The 16,432-nt window shown below is 38.9% G+C and overlaps 1 protein-coding gene across 3 annotated transcripts in view; it reads left to right on the top strand.

Annotated features, from left to right (window-relative positions):
* LOC136864676 (activating transcription factor 7-interacting protein 1) overlaps positions 1 to 16,432 on the top strand; it is a 251,456-nt gene that overhangs the window by 44,905 nt on the left and 190,119 nt on the right. For all 3 annotated transcript variants that reach the window (XM_068226381.1, XM_067141985.2, XM_067141983.2), the window contains exon 2: positions 13,651 to 13,763. Coding sequence is in view for 1 of the 3 variants with exons in the window: in XM_067141985.2 (XP_066998086.1) it covers positions 13,737 to 13,763 (27 nt within the window). In the remaining 2 variants the exon portion in view is untranslated. The remainder of the gene's footprint in view (positions 1 to 13,650; positions 13,764 to 16,432) is intronic.

Here is a 16,432-nt window from a genome sequence, read left to right as displayed (position 1 = left end):
CACTCTCTTCCTTCCCTCCACGTAGCAAGAAGTCTACGGTTGCAAATTCTTCTAACTCATAATATTACAAGCTATCTTTGTCACCATCAAATGGTAAGTGCATACGATTCTACTTCAATATTTTTCAAATATCTTTTCACACAATTAACTCTACGTTTCTTGCTTCCATTTACAGATTCCACTTTTATATGCTTTTTCAACTAGAATATCTACAAACTCACAATTTACAACATTTGAACATCACTTCAAATTTTGAGATGGTCCATAGTGATCCTATTTGAAACTGTTCTTCAACTTCTATTCACCAACTTCATACCCTCAACGTGTTCTACAACTTCACCATATGCATCTGACTTTCGTCTTTTATCTTCAAGATCATGATGAACTTTGGATCTCTCGACTAACTTTGACTTTTATTCTCTCCTCTTTACTTTGATTATATAAGATTTTTCGCCATTGTCTAATTATAACCGCCATGACTATCAACTTTACTTTTATGCAATCTTACTACTTGTTGTATAACAATCTGTTGTTTTATCCATTGTACTTATTTTAGCAGCCTTCTAATGTTAATTTTGTTAATACTTCCACTATTGTATCTCATCACATTGTATTTTCAAACCATCATTGTTATTTTTAACTTTATTTTACTTCAAATCTCTTCAAGATTTTTAAAATTCATTTCATTACATGTTATTTAGACGCTTATTTTTAATTTAAGGTTAAGACTATGGCTGATGATGCCTTCAGGGAAGGCGAAACATGTCCCATTATTAGCTAACAAATTTATGTAAATCATCCAAGACGATTTTGTATTGATTAGGTGGTCTAATAAATAACTTAATGTTATTATTTCAATCTAATATCATCAATACGGACCAAAAATGATATTTATTACATGTAAATGCGGCATTGTCGAGAAGTAGTCGTTTGCTGTCAATGAGACTACTGACAAAAGTGACACGGCACAGCTATCTATTTTCGTCAGGGGAGTCGAAAAAGATTTCTCTATACCTGAGGAACTACTGGACATCATTCTCATCCAGGATACTACCACCAGCGCAGATATATTTGCAGCTGTTGAAGACGCAATGAGCGATATGGGCTTATCACTCAGAAATCTGTGTAATGTTGCAATGGACAGAGCACCAGTGAACTCGTCGGATGGGCAAGGTTTTGCAGGCCGCATCAAAACGAAGGTTCGCGATGCTAGGTTACCTCCAATATTATCGGTACATTGTGTTTTACATCAAAGAACAATTATGCACATAGAACTTTTGCAACTTCAAAACAACTGTTATGGACACTGTGTTAAAATGTGTAAATTTCTGCAGAAAGCAATGTCTGAACCATCGGCAGTTCAAAGAATTTTTAAAAGATCTCGGGGCAGAATGTAGCGACATTCCCTTTAATTGTATTGTGTGCTGGTTAACTTGCGCGAAAGTGCTAGCAACCTTCTTTGCAATAATTGAAGTAATTGCTCTGTTCATGGAGATGGAAGGTTCTCCACTACCAACTTTGCGGAATAAACATTGGGTAGCTGACCTTGCATTCTTGGCAGACATAACGTCTTATTTGAATGATTTTAATATTTCATCGCAAGGGACAAACAAATTGATTAGCACCATGTGTGATCACTTTTAAAATTTAGAGTTTGTTATTGAAAAGTCAGCTCGAAGAGGGAAATTTTGACAATTTTAATTCATTATAATCATTACATTTTTCTACTATCAGACATCGTTACAGACCTTGCACTCTGAACTCAATGCCAGATTCAAAGAAATGAGTGATATGGCACCTCAACTTGAAATATTTATGACCCCATTTTCAGCGCATCTGGAAAAATCATATTTCCAAACAGAGCTGATAAAACTACACTGCGACGCAATTCTAAACGACAGGTACTACCACTATAACGGTGGTTTACTTTCTGTTTACGAAGGTGTTCATCCACAAGAATTTCCAAAACTTCAAGCAGTTGCCTTAAAATTTGCGTCAATGTTCGGTACAACGTATGCAAGCAAACAGATGTTTTCAATTCTGAATTTAAATAAATGGAGAACTAGGACTTCTCTGTCTGATGCTGACTTGGAGGCTGTACTTAGAATTTCTACTGCCAGATCGATTATACCCATTATTGGTAAATTAGTCGCCGCAAAATGATGTCAACAATCGACTTAAACGCTAAATGTACATTAAGGAAAACGCAAAGTATGTAAAGAATAAATTGTGTGCTTATGTGTTCACAGAATTGTCATAAATAATATTGTTTTCATAAGCTGCGTGCCGACTTGATGACCTGTGGTTCTGCCTCTGCCACTTCCCCTCCTTCCCCCACCACCTCAACGGTGCTACAGTACAGCACCGGGGCTGTTGCCGGGGCCGTGGGAGCACCTCAGTTGGAATCGCTTGGGCTAGATGGAGCTGGCCATCTGTTAGAGCCCTGCAGTAGAAGATGCTGTGCAGGAAAAACCTGTTTAAATGTCTGCACATACACAGTACCAATGTTGGACTGTGTGTCCCATGTTTTGTACCTTTCCACGCTGCTTGAGGAATGTCATAGGAATTACCTTGTTATTAGTACAAGCTAGAATTTTGGTAGAATTTCAGTAAGTGCAGCCTGAGTTTTATAGCATTATAATGGACTTGAAATTGTACAAATGTTATGTGGAATACCTTACAGAGGAGAGATGTGTTCACTGCGACAGCCAGGAACCCACCCACCAGCCCCCAGAAGTACATTTAACTTTATAACCTAATTTAATCTAGCACACACTATTCTCCATTGCTGAAGCACGCATTAGCATTTCCATTGACTGTGATGTAATCGGATATGACGTCATTTGATATAGATGTTGTTTCCCATAGAGAATCTGAAATATTTGTCCCGAATGAGTAAATTTATAATACCAATATAAATGGTCAAATATCCAATAACGGGCCATTTACAGTAAAACCTCCCTATAACGGACACCTTCGGGACCGAAAAAAATGTCCGTTATGAAGGGGTGTCCGCCCGCGAGAGGTTATGAAACCGGTACCATTAAACGTAAGTTGGAACACAATAACCCATGTAATGTATGTGTTAACAATTCTTGCAAATGTACCTTTAATTGTATACTGTATACAGTATTATACAATATACTGCACTGTACTCACATGAGAAAGTTGTAGATGGGCTGCTGCAGCTGCGATGCACTGTATTAAAGAGACAAAAGCACTTCTATGGAAACCTCTATTGAGTACACTGTACACTATTACCGTACACCATGTTAAAATTAAGAAGAAGGTATGAGTTTTTGAAACTTAAAATCAGTATGTAGATGTAGCAATCTCTAGCACAGTACAGTAAAACATTAGCACTTGAAAAAATCCTTAATGTTCGTTTGTTTTGTCCATTTCGGTTTAGCAATGATCTTTTCACTATGTGCAATTAAATCCTGGGTCAAATTTACACCTTTTTCATCATTTTGTTTATAATAGAATTCTTTCAGTCGCTTAACAAAGCCGAGAGCCTCACTGTACGAGGTTATTGGCAGCACATCCATTTCCGTATTTTCTTCAAAGTCGTCATTAGCATCACCTTCACTCCCGCTTTCGTCAGAATCTTCATTTTTGTCTTTCTTCCCTTGGATTGACTGAAGAATCTTTTTCGTGTCTCCACTCTCACACTCTGTTGGAATATCTGAATCAATTTCGATATAGGTGTTCACTTGTAACCTGTTGCATTAATCAACTCTTGTGTTGTTTCCATGCTGTCAGGAAGGGTATCAGATTCTATTTTGGGATGTCCACCACTAGCGGGAAACCCAGCTTTCAGAAAGCAGTTATGAATTGTTGAGGCCGTGATGTTTTTCCATGCATTGGTTATCCATGAAATTGCTTGGAGAACATTCAGCCACTTTGTCAGTGTTTGAAGGGTTACTTCATTCCCGTTAAGTTCTGATACTATGTGCTTCATCACTAACTGTCTGTACATAACCTTGAAGTTCTGGATCACTCCTTGGTCAAGCGGCTGAGAAACTGATGTTACATTTGGTGGGAGAAAGACGATCTTCACATTTTGCAACTTAATTGTATCCGGATGCAATGCTGCATTATCGAGGAATAATAACACTTTTCGCTCCTGACGTATCATTTTTCTGTCCAATTGTCCTAGCCACTCTGTCATTATTTCTCTGGTCATCCATGCTTTCATATTCGCTTTCCATTGAATGCCAAACTTCGTAACGTCCATATTTTTAAAACACCTTGGTTTTGCAGCTTTTCCTGTCACAAGGGGCTCCTCCCGTTCTCCACTCATACTTGCACATAACAAAACCGTAAGACATTCTTGTGCAACTTTTCCACTAGTACAACGATTTCCTTTAAAACACAAAATTTTGTCGGGTAAAGCACAGAAAAATAATCCAGTTTCATCGGCATTCAAAATGTTTTCCGGAGCATACCCATCTATGATTGAAGGTATTTTTTCTTGCCAGTTGTCAACAATCTCCATATTAACACTGGATGATTCTCCGCAAATCACTCTGAAGTTAATACCATGTCGCTTTCTGAATCTTTCTAGCCAGCCATTCGAGGCTTTGAAATCTCCAATACCTAATTCTGTCGCGAATTCTAACGCTTTTGCTTGTATCATTGGTCCTGACACAGGGACATTCTGACATCTTATTTTACCGAACCACTCTAGCGTTGCCTTGTCAATGAGAGCTCCACTACCACTTTGAAACAGTTTTATGCGCTGTTCGTTGCCATTTAAAACCCATTCTTTCACTAGTTCCTCTTGCTTTTTCACAATTTCAGCTGCCTGTGTCTTTCCAATCTTAAACACTTCGGACAGTTTACGCACACCACACTTCTCACGTTTATGGTAGTCTATTATGCCTACCTTTTCTTTTAAAGTTAAAAACTTCCTCGGAGCCATGTTTACACCAACTTACTAACGTAAAATTGAACACATCAAAAGCCCACGAGTCAATGAAAAGTAACCTGACAGTGAAGGTACAAATTCCAGCGCTGTCGAGCATGTCAGATCATACAACTTCCGGAAGTGATAGCGTAGCTTAGTGTTGCCTTCCAAGAATGTTTACAGCCTGGATCAAAAGTTACGGTGTCTGTGATTCTTGGAAGTACCACCTGTGCAAAAAGTAAGCGAATACATACTGTACAGGACACAAATACATAATTTTTTGAAAAAGAAAGTGTCCGTTAAGAGAGGTTTAATTGGAGTTTCTCGTGGCTATGGTGTGTCCGTGTCCGTAATAAAGGGTGTCCGTGGTTTCCCATTTTCACACCAGGCAAATGCTGGGGCTGTACCTTAATTAAGGCCACGGCCGCTTCCTTCCAACTCCTAGGCCTTTCCTATCCCATCGTCGCCATAAGACCTATCTGTGTCGGTGTGACGTAAAGCCCCTAGCAAAAAAAAAAAAAAAGGGTGTTCGTATAAGAGGGGTAAATTACTCATACACAACATGGCATTTAATTACGGACCTAGAAAATCGTCCGCCGGTGAGAGGTGTCCGTTAAGACAGGTTTTACTGTATATTGGTATTATGACATCATTCTCAGCAATCAAGACAAATACATTCTGTTACCAACCTGTGCACAATAAAAACACAACTAAATGCAACCTGTAATTGCCTTATGGAATGCTAGAGGCCTAAAGCCCAGACCCCCTTTGCTTGATCACAGTCCAATGGGTTTGTCATTAACCGGACCTAACTGATCCAGACCACTGATTTTGTCACTAGCCGGTCCTAACCTATCCAGACCACTGTTTTTGTCACTAGCTGGACCTAACCAATTCAGACCAGTGGCTTTGTCACTAACCAGCATGATTTCCTGTAACAATGTACCACTAGTTCTTAAGTTCAAATGTTGGCAGCCTTGTGCACCGCTCGATCACATCCACTGCGAGAAGTCGGTGAGAAAGAAACGAATGACAGTGCTTTCACGCCTAGATGTCTGCACTGAAAAAGTTCTACAGTAACTGAACTTTTGCTGAATTGTCAGTTCAGTACAGTATAGAAAAGTATTCTCAGTGGTATTCATTCTATATTTAAAGTATTATGCCCATCAGTATATACCTATATCTAGCACAGGTTGAAATTCTGGTTCCTTTTCAACATTATTTGAAAAAAAAAAAGTGTCATTTTCTACTCTGAATTATAGTCATTAGTCCCAGTAAGAACGTAACCTATTTTGCTCACATTAGCACCTAGTGTAGTCATATGGACACTGCCCCTGGCAGAACTACTGGGCAGATATGCATGAAATTTAATATACATACTCCAGACACCCGGAAGCAACTTATATAGAAGGAAGAAAGGAAATCTATAAATAATAAAATCTAGCTTTAGGATTGTGGACAGGAAGATATGTGATACTTATAAAGGAATCTCACTCATACTTTAGGTGGCAAACATATTGAAAGGACTTTTGAAATGACAGATCAGCACTAGGCCAGATCTTCAGTATCAGGTAGTTATAGAAAAACATTAGGAATATGGAAGGGATATGATATTCCTTGATTTAGAAAAGGCATACAATAGTGTACCCAGAGCAACGGTATGGAAAGTAATGCAACAGACAGGATTTGGAAAACAAATTATAGAATATGTGTAAGCATTCATTCATTACCATTATAGACTGTTATGCCTTTCAGCTTTCAGTCTGCAGCCTCTGTGAATTTACTAAACGTCGCCACAATCCTCGATTTTCAACTAGTGTTGTCGTCTTCGTCTACCTCTACTTCTCTTACCCTCCATAACAGAGTCCATTATTCTCCTAGGTAACCTATCCTCCTCCATTCGCCTCACCTGACCCCACCACCGAAGCCGGTGTTGCGTACAGCTTCATCCATCGAGTTCATTCCTAAATTAGCCTTCATCTCCTCATTCCAAGTGCCCTCCTGCCATTGTTTCCACCTGTTTGTACCAGCAATCATTCTTGCTACTTTCATGTCTATTACTTCTAACCTATGAATAAGATATCCTGAGTCCACCCAGTTTTCGCTCCCGTAAAGCAAAGTTGGTCTGAAAACAGACCGATGTAAAGATAGTTTCGTCTGGGAGCTGACTTCCTTCTTAACAGAATACTGTTGATTGCAACTGCGAACTCACTGCATTAGCTTTACAACACCTTGATTCAATCTCGCTTACTATATTACCATCCTGGGAGAACACACAACCTAAATACTTGAAATTATCAACATGTTCTAGCTTTATATCACCAATCTGACATTCAATTCTGTTGAATTTCATACCTACTGACATCAATTTAGTCTTCAAGAGGCTAATTTTCATACCATACTCATTGCACCTCTTTTCAAGTTCCAAGATATTAGACTGCAGGCTTTCGGCACAATCTGCTGTTAAGACCAAGTCGTCAGCATAGGCTAGACTGCTTACTACATTTCCACCTAACTGAATCACTCCCTGCCATTTTATACCTTTCAGCAGATGATCCACGTAAGCTACGAACAGCAAAGGTGAAAGATTACAGCCTTGTCTAACCCCTGTAAGTACCCTGAACCAAGAACTCATTCTACCATCAATTCTCACTGAAGCCCAATTGTCAACATAAATACCTTTGATTGATTTTAATAATCTACATTTAATTCCATAGTCCCCCAGTATAGCAAACATCTTTTCCCTCGGTACCCTGTCATATGCTTTCTCTAGATCTACGAAACATAAACACAACTGCCTATTCCTCTCGTAGCATTTTTCAATTACCTGGCGCATACTGAAAATCTGATCCTGACAGCCTCTCTGTGGTCTGAAACCACACTGGTTTTCATCCCACTTCCTCTCAACGACTGATCGCACCCTCCCTTCCAAGATGCCAGTGAATACTTTGCCTGGTATACTAATCAATGAGATACCTCGATAGTTGTTGCAATATTTCCTGTTCCCTCGGCCCTTGTTTGGAGCCATTTCTGATAAGCCTTCTTTTTACGTTTACAAGCTGCTCTCACTTCATCATTCCACCAGGATGTTCGCCTTTTCCCATCCGTACACACAGTTGTTCCTAGGCATTCCCTTGCTGTTTCTACTACAGCATCTCTGTATGCCACCCATTCGCTTTCTATATCCTGAACCTGCTCACTGTCCACTGTTCGAAATTTCTCACTAATCATATATCAATGTACTTCTGTCTAATTTCCTTGTCCTGGAGATTTCTACCATTATTCGTTTGCAGACTGATTTCACTTTCTCTACCCTAGCCCTAGAGGTACTTAGTTCACTACAGATCAGATAGTGGTCTGTATCATCGAAAAATCCCCAGAAAACTCGTACATTCCTAACAGATTTCCTGAATTTGAAGTCTATTATGGATCTGGTACCTCTAGCCTCCCATGTGTAGCGGTGAATAGCCTTATGCTTGAAGAATGTATTCGTAACTGCTAAACCCATACTATCACAGAAGTCCAGCAAACGCTTCCCATTCCCATTAGCTTCCATATCTTCCCCACATTTACCAATCACCCTTTCGTATCCTTCAGTTCTATTCCCAACTCTCGCATTGAAATCGCCCATTAGTACTATTCTATCCTTGTTGTTAACCCTGACCACGTTATCACTCAATGCTTCATAAAACTTGTCAACTTCATCCTCATCTGCACCCTCACATGGAGAATACACGGGGACAATTCTAGTCCTAATTCCTCCAGTTGTCAAATCTACCCACATCATTCGCTCATTTACGTGCCTAACAGAAACTATGTTGCGTGCAATGGTATTCCTGATAAAGAGCCCTACCCCAGACTCTGCCCTTCCCTTTCTGACACCCGTCAAGTACACTTTATAATTTCCTATCTCTTCCTCGTTATCTCCCCTTACCCGAATATCACTTACTCCTAGCACATCCAGATGCAGCCTCTTTGCTGACTCAGCCAGTTCTACTTTCTTTCTTCCATAAGCTCCATTAATATTGATAGCTCCCCATCAAATTCCATTTTGTTCGCCAAGTTGTTTCCAAGGAGTCCCTTGCCTGTCAAATGGGAGTGGGACTCTGTTACTCCCATAGGTCCGAGGCTTGCTTAAAATGTTCTGAGCTCGGTAAATTCATGAAGCAGGATGCTACCCTACTTGCACAAAATGCAAGTGAAGATCTCTCCTCTAATGGGTTGTGTATAAACAGTGTAAAAAAATCATTGCAGCAGTGTCCGACACGTGCGGAGGACAGAGTGGTTTTGGAATGAAACTGGGCTAGGACAAGGAAGTGTTGTCACCACTGTTATTCATAATGGTAATGGACGAAATTGTAAAGGAGGCACAGGAAAAATGTGTGGACAGGGAGCAAGGAATGCAGCTTGGAGATGATGATGTTGTTTGGGGAGCAAACAGAGAGGAAGTACGAGGGCAACTCAACATGTTGTGTGAGGTTATTGAAAATGATGGAATAAAAATCAGTGTGGAAAAGAGTGAGGCAATGGTGTTGACTAGAGGAGAAATGGAAGGAAAGGGAATTATAAAAATTATGGGAAGAAACCTTGAATTTGTGGAGAGCATCAAGTACTTCCGAAGCAAACTGATGCAGGGCTGGACATAAAGGTCAGTAACAGGATACAACAAGGTAAGTGCATTCTGTCAGAGTGTGAGAAGCCTGATGTGGAGGCAGGAAGTACCAATGAAGTGCAAAGAGGTGATTTATAAGATGTACTATAGCCCAAAACTGACATGGAGTGGAGACCTGCATACTGACAAAAAGACAGGAGAATAAAATCCAGGCCAGTGAAATGAAATGTGTAAGAAGTATGACAGGAAGGACAAGAAAGGAAGAGTAAGAAATGAAGATGTTAGGAATGACATTGGAGTTCAGCTTTATGACAGAATGGAGAGGGATAAACTAATGAAAACGAAAACCTACAGCCTGTTTTCCAGTCATTGACCGGGTCAGGGATGTAATGAACGAATCATATATAGGCCATTAGTACGATGGGGTCGCCACTGGGATAAACTAATATGGTTTGGAAATTTTGAAGAGGATAGAAGAAAGGAAGATATCAAAGCAGACGATGGAGACCCAGATAGGACGAAGGAGGGCAAGAGGGAGACCCAGGCTAATGTGGTTGAAAACGATCTAAAATAGTATAATTAAAGAAACCTGGATTGGAACACAGTTAAGAAGAACAATGGTAGTTGGATAGAGGAAGATGGAAAATTTAAGATTACCTTGGAAATTAATGATGATTACTTTTCTCAGTAGCAAGGAACTGATAATTTTCCCTTGTCCAGTCCTTCCAGATCGGGGTGTTGATGGCACTTCTCCACTGTTGCCTCTACTTCCACCGCTACTGTTCAGTAATTGTATTCCAGTCCAGTCTTCTTTTTCTTATACTGTTCGTGTTGGAGTCCATCCATCTTGCTGTCTCCCTCTTGTCCTCTTCCCTTCTATCTTAGCTCTCAACATTTGTTTTGGTGTCCTTCCCTACTCCATCCTCGTAACATTTCCAAACCATCTAAATTTATTCTTCTCCATCCTGTCACTCAGTTTTTCTACCCCTGTCTCTTTTCTGACCTCAACATTTCTGACTCCCTCTCATTGTCTTCCCTACCATATTCCTCAGGAACTTCATCTCACTGGCCTGAATTTTACTCTCATTTCTTGCTGTCGGGAGTCCAAGTCTCTGATGCATACATTCTTATAGGGGTATAGTACATCTTGTACATCATCTCTTTACATTTCATAGGAACTTCTCTGTTCCACACCAGGTTCCTTACGTTCTGGTAGAAGATATTTTGCACTTGTACCCTTCTGCTGATCTCCTTATCCAACCTTGCATCTTGCATTATTTCAGTTCCCAAGTATTTGAAGTATTCAACAACCTCAAGGTTTTGTCCCCTGATACTAATGATTCCTTTTCCTTCTCTTTTTCCTCTTGTCATCACCACTCTTTTGCTCTTCACTCTGATTTTCATACCATATTTCTCAATATTGTCATTTATAGCCTCTATTTGGATTTGCACTTCTGTATTGTTGACTCCCCAGATTACTATGTCATCTGCAAACAGCAATATCTTCATATCCCTTCCATATTTTGTCTTTGTTTCCTTTAAAATTTCATCCATAACCACTATGAACATAAGTGGATACAATGCACTTCCCTGTCTTAGTCCAGTTTGGTTTCTAAACTAATCTGCTCTCCCCACTGAAGTGTAGACACAACTAGAACAATTCATATACATTGCTTTCACTAGTTTCCTTGAGTGCCTCCCACATCCTTTTCTTTCCAGGGTTTCCCACACCATTTCTCTATTAACACTATCTTATCTATCATATTAAAAGTTGGTATGATGTAGTAATATTATTCATTGTTTTTGTAATTGATAACTCAAAACAAAACCAAGATATCTAGAAAGGAGTAACTGAAATAAAGAGAAAAAAGAACGACTTAAGAACAGCTAATTTCTGTGTTCTTTTCCAATGAGTTTACATGTGTACAATGCAAGGTCATTAAACTTTACATAGCTACCTGCTATCAGAATGTAACTCGTAATGTTTGGAAAACAGGACAGGAAGGATAACATGAAATAATGGGACTGTCACAGCAAAAATAGGATTTATGGTCCCCCTGGGTACACTGCTACATTTATTTTTCAATGATGGATGAGAAATGGTGTCATTCTGTAAACGAGATATGTTCCTTAGTCTTTTCTGAAGTGAAAGGTACAGCTTGTAAGTTAAACTGAAGGATGCCATAATATTCTTAAATAAACAGGATGTCGCTTAATACTGGTAAAATATTTAGCAGATTGTGATACTAGGCCCTCTGAATATCAAGCAAAAATGCTACACTCACCAGTGAACAGTCAATATAGGCATAGGCCTAAAAAATATTCTTTATTTTATGGCATCTTGGAAATTTGCAAAGCCAGTTGAAACTTTTCAAATATGTATGCCTAACTTTACCAGTATTTCCGTACCAGCTTGAATTTCAGTTTCCGTGACTGCGGGTCCACTCGAACATAGTTACGTAAACCATTCACACACGTGTATCATTCCAGGGTTTGCTCTGATGACTTCATGTGCTTGACTTCGCAATTTTAAATTTCAATGCAAGTGTAAACAGTTTATTTTCATTCTTAATACTGGAGACGGTTAGTTTTGTGATTCTGTACTCAGCACAGATATTGGGTATGAATGCACAGTTTTCAAATTTTTGTGAATAGAAAGACACTTATGTTTCTGATTCTGTCCAGAAAAGGGCTTTCCGAATGACACGATAACACGTTAAAATTCAGTAAAATATAGTATTGTAATGTACAAGAACAAGATGTGTTTATGGCAATTGTGTAATAACTACACCGAGCTTGATAGCTGCAGTCGCTTAAGTGTGGCCAGTATCCAGTAGAACAAGTGACTATTTTCATTTTGACCGTATTTAAATTCAGTATATTAAATGTATGCCTTTGCTGGCGAGATGTAGTGTTTACAGTGCACTATGTCTTCTGGTATGGGCTATGTCAAATTTGTTACTTTCATTGACCTGTCTGTCTCATCCTTGGCTTTGACAATATGAAAGTGACTGAGGTGTGAGTGATGCTAGTAATACCATTGCTTACGCAGCCAGTCCCTGTTATGAATGGTGTGAAAATATGGCTCATAGGGTCAGTTGGTGCATGCATTTCAGTGGGCTTGGCAGACTGATATGTAATAGCAGCAGCTGGCTCGGTGAGGAAAGCAACGGGAAACTACCTCACTCGTCATTTCCCTAGTACACCTCTTCAGTGACGCCTAGGCTATTTATGACAGCTGGTGGCAGAGCTGCAGAGGATCAAACCAGCCTTCGGGCTGAATACCCAACATACATATTAAATTAATTTATTGAAAACCACCTATTCAATACTATTAAAATTAATTGTTAAACATTTAATACAGTGAACCCCATTGTTGGCACCCTTGAAGATGGTCTTCCGTGGTTTCCCATTTTCACACCAGGCAAATGTACCTTAAATTAAGGCCACGGCCACTTCCTTCCCACTCTTAGCCCTATCCTGTCCCATTGTCATCATAAGACTTACCTGTGTCTGTGCAACATAAAACAACTTGTAAAAAAAAAAAAAGTAAAAAAAAAAGTAATAACTTATTGCAGTGTGTATCTATAACAGTGGGCAAACAGTCTTAACCACCACGAAGCTATGTGACAAATGTGATTGACTTTGAACTACTTTTAAAACTTTGCATTCTTCTTCTTCTTCTTCTTCTTCTTCTTCTTCTTCTTCTTCTTCTTCTTCTTCTTCTTCTTCTTCTTCTTCTTCTTCTTCTTCTTCTTCTTCTTCCTGGATTAAGCAAAGTCCAGTTAATCAGCATAGAGATGAACTTGGTTTCACTGTACTTTCCTTTTTTATTTGTATTGAACCATTGATTAACATGAATAATAAAGAAGCACGGTAGATTTTGTATGATTGATTTTACTTTTTATTTTTTCATACTGTTACAAGAGAGAGATCCATAAAGCAGGGCCTAGGAGAGACGAAGATGTAAGAATACACACAGTGATGGATAAATGTGGGCAGAGGGAGCAAGAGATAATTTATTATTGTGTGTGATACTGCATAATGAGATATTGTGGCTCATATCTGTGTAAGTGATTACTACTTATTTTTTATTGTATGATAATCTAGTATCTATCTATCTTTACAGAATTGCTGGAAGAGGACGAGTTGGTTTACATTAGACATCACAGCTTGAAATCTTGCAGCACCTGTTCACTTCCAGAATTATCAGCAATGGGTCGTTCTTCTACTATTCCTAAGGTACATAAATGGTTCAGTGGACAATGGGCATCTTCTGGTTTTTGAAAATAATACTTAAGGATGTAATGCTGACTCTATTTTTTCTCTAATTTAATGGAATGCTGTATGTATTTGACTATTTCCTATAGGAGAAAGTAGTCCGATTCTCAGCTGATTTTTTCATTCCAGGAAGTTTAATATGACTGGAGCATCAGCTGTGAACATTAAAAACTTTTTTTTGAGATACATACTATTAATAGCAATAATAAACTATCATAAAACTAGTATTTCTTAATGTTACTTCAGTAATAATATACAAACTGGTTATAATTTTGTTGAACAAAACTTTTATATACCCTATGCTATAACAGCTATTTTACTTATGGCATTGTTCTAATACAGAATGATTTATAGTCATACATAGAACCATCTACCCGATGCCAACTTGTACAATTTACAGGGTTGTAGTCATGCCAGGGCATTGCCTTGGCACCTTTTTCTGCAACTTGGGATCGCCCCGCTTCTTTATTTTTACTTCTTAAAATAATAATCCTTGATGGAAGTGTATTTCATGTTCTCTTCAGAGTCTTGGGAACACTTTTCAGTATCATAAATTATTATTAAAACATTAGTAAACACACAAATCAGGCACTGAAAAAATTATTTTACAGACTGTACACAAAGACCAGGCAGTGGCACTTTCATTCTTACAAGAATTAGGTTTTGCTCACCACTCCTACTATACCTGAAGTGAGCCACATGTTTTCCACTTTTCTGTTATATTTGTTGTTAAGGAAAATTCCTTAGTTTGGACACAGTGCAGTTCATTGCTTAACCCCTGTGGGTGAGGGACACTGACGAAGAATATACCCACGGTATCCCCAGCCTGACGTAAGAGGCGACTAAAAGGGGCAACCAAGGGGGTGACTATTAGAACTGTGAAACTACTTGTGATTAGTATCATCCCACGGGGAACACCATGGGTCACTTTTACTTGCGCGTAGTACCCCTATGTTAGGTACCAAGTAGGTTTGTGATTAGTAGCACGCAGGAGAACCATGTGGTCAGCCCCCCACTTAGAGTGCACTGTTGGCTCTTACAGTACCTGTGATTAGTACCACTATATGAGTGACACCATGTGTCTGGCTTACCTATGATTAGTACCCACTATATGAGGAACACCACGGGATAGTACGAGTCGCTGTGGTTAGTACACTTATGTGATGAACACCATAGGTTTGCGTTGCCTGTAAATGGCGCCCCAATGTGCGAAACACCATAGGTCTGTATTCCATGTGTGAATTTCATTACCTGTGAGTAGTACCATACTGTGTGGAATACCGCGAGTCTACGCTACATTTGATTAATACCGCACCATGACAAATACCATGGTTCTACTTTGCTAGTGATAAGTACCATTATGAGAGGCCGATGACTTTGATTTTGGACCCCTTTAGACTTACAGCATCATCGATTCAGTATTGTGCCTTAGAAGCAGTCCCTTGGTCAGTAATACTATTGTTTTACATCAGTTTATGTGAATGTGAAGCACTGCGGGTCAGATCCACTGACTGTTTTAAATTCATATCCATCCATCCATTCATTCTTCGTCCTAATGTTTTGAATTCTGGTCAGTGGAAGATTTTGGCTTTTTAATTTGTCATTACATTTCGTCTCATTTCGTACCATTAGGAGCCGATGACCTAGATTTTAGGCCCCTTTAAACAACAAGCATCATCATCATCTCATCATCATTATCAGTTCATTGCTTTGTCTGCAGTAATGATGCTCTGAAACACAACCAACAGATGTCTCACAAGTAGTAGACAATATGAGAGTTTTCTTCGTTGAATAAACACGTGTCGAACATGTACGTGAATAAGCGTGATCTCAAGCATATGGCTACCGAAATACTGTAAAGTATGTCAGTTTCCTGTTTGCAAACGTGTTTTTACTTTGAGATAAAAAATTTAAAATCGTCCTTTATCACCTTATTTTGTGACAGCAAATAAACTGAGGTGAGAGTAGTTTAAATTAGCAAACATCAAATTAGTTATATTGTATTTTATGATCAATATTAAGTATTTTAATAAACTTTTGTGTTGTTCGGTTTGTTGGTTATGTAGCATTTCGATCCAAAGATAGCCCTGTGCTAACGCAGTAATGCCGCCACAGATGACAGTTTTTCTCCCTGCGACTTTTCAGTGGGGGCAATTATATTCTTTTATTTGCAGATGCCTCAAAATAGACTGAGAAGAATATAAAAGGCTAAATGGACTGCAGAAGATGTGCAGAAAGCTACTAAAGCTGTGGATGTCGGACAGTCTGTTAAGTGTGTCTAAGATGTTCAACATACCAAGAACAACATTGAGATACAGTAAGCTGAGAGACAGTAAGTTAGGAAAACTTGCATTGGGGCGAAAACTTTTGTTTTCTGAAGAACAGGAGAAATATCTTCGTGATCACCTATTGCTCTTATCAAATATGTTTTATGGCTTTTCCATCGTAGAACTTCGTTGTCTGGCATAAGCAAATGGGCTTGCTCACAATTTCAACTGGCCGACGAAGCTCGCTGTTCCAGATTAGGTTTATGGTTTTCTTTAAATCAAGGTACAGTTGTTTTCTACAAATATAGAGAGTGTGATTGTAAAATTTGGATTTCCTGCATCACGAATATATAACATGTTTAA

Source organism: Anabrus simplex, chromosome 2, assembly GCF_040414725.1.
Source record: "Anabrus simplex isolate iqAnaSimp1 chromosome 2, ASM4041472v1, whole genome shotgun sequence".
In the NCBI taxonomy this organism is placed as follows: Eukaryota; Metazoa; Arthropoda; class Insecta; order Orthoptera; family Tettigoniidae; genus Anabrus; species Anabrus simplex.
This window is presented reverse-complemented; position numbering and strand designations above follow the sequence as displayed.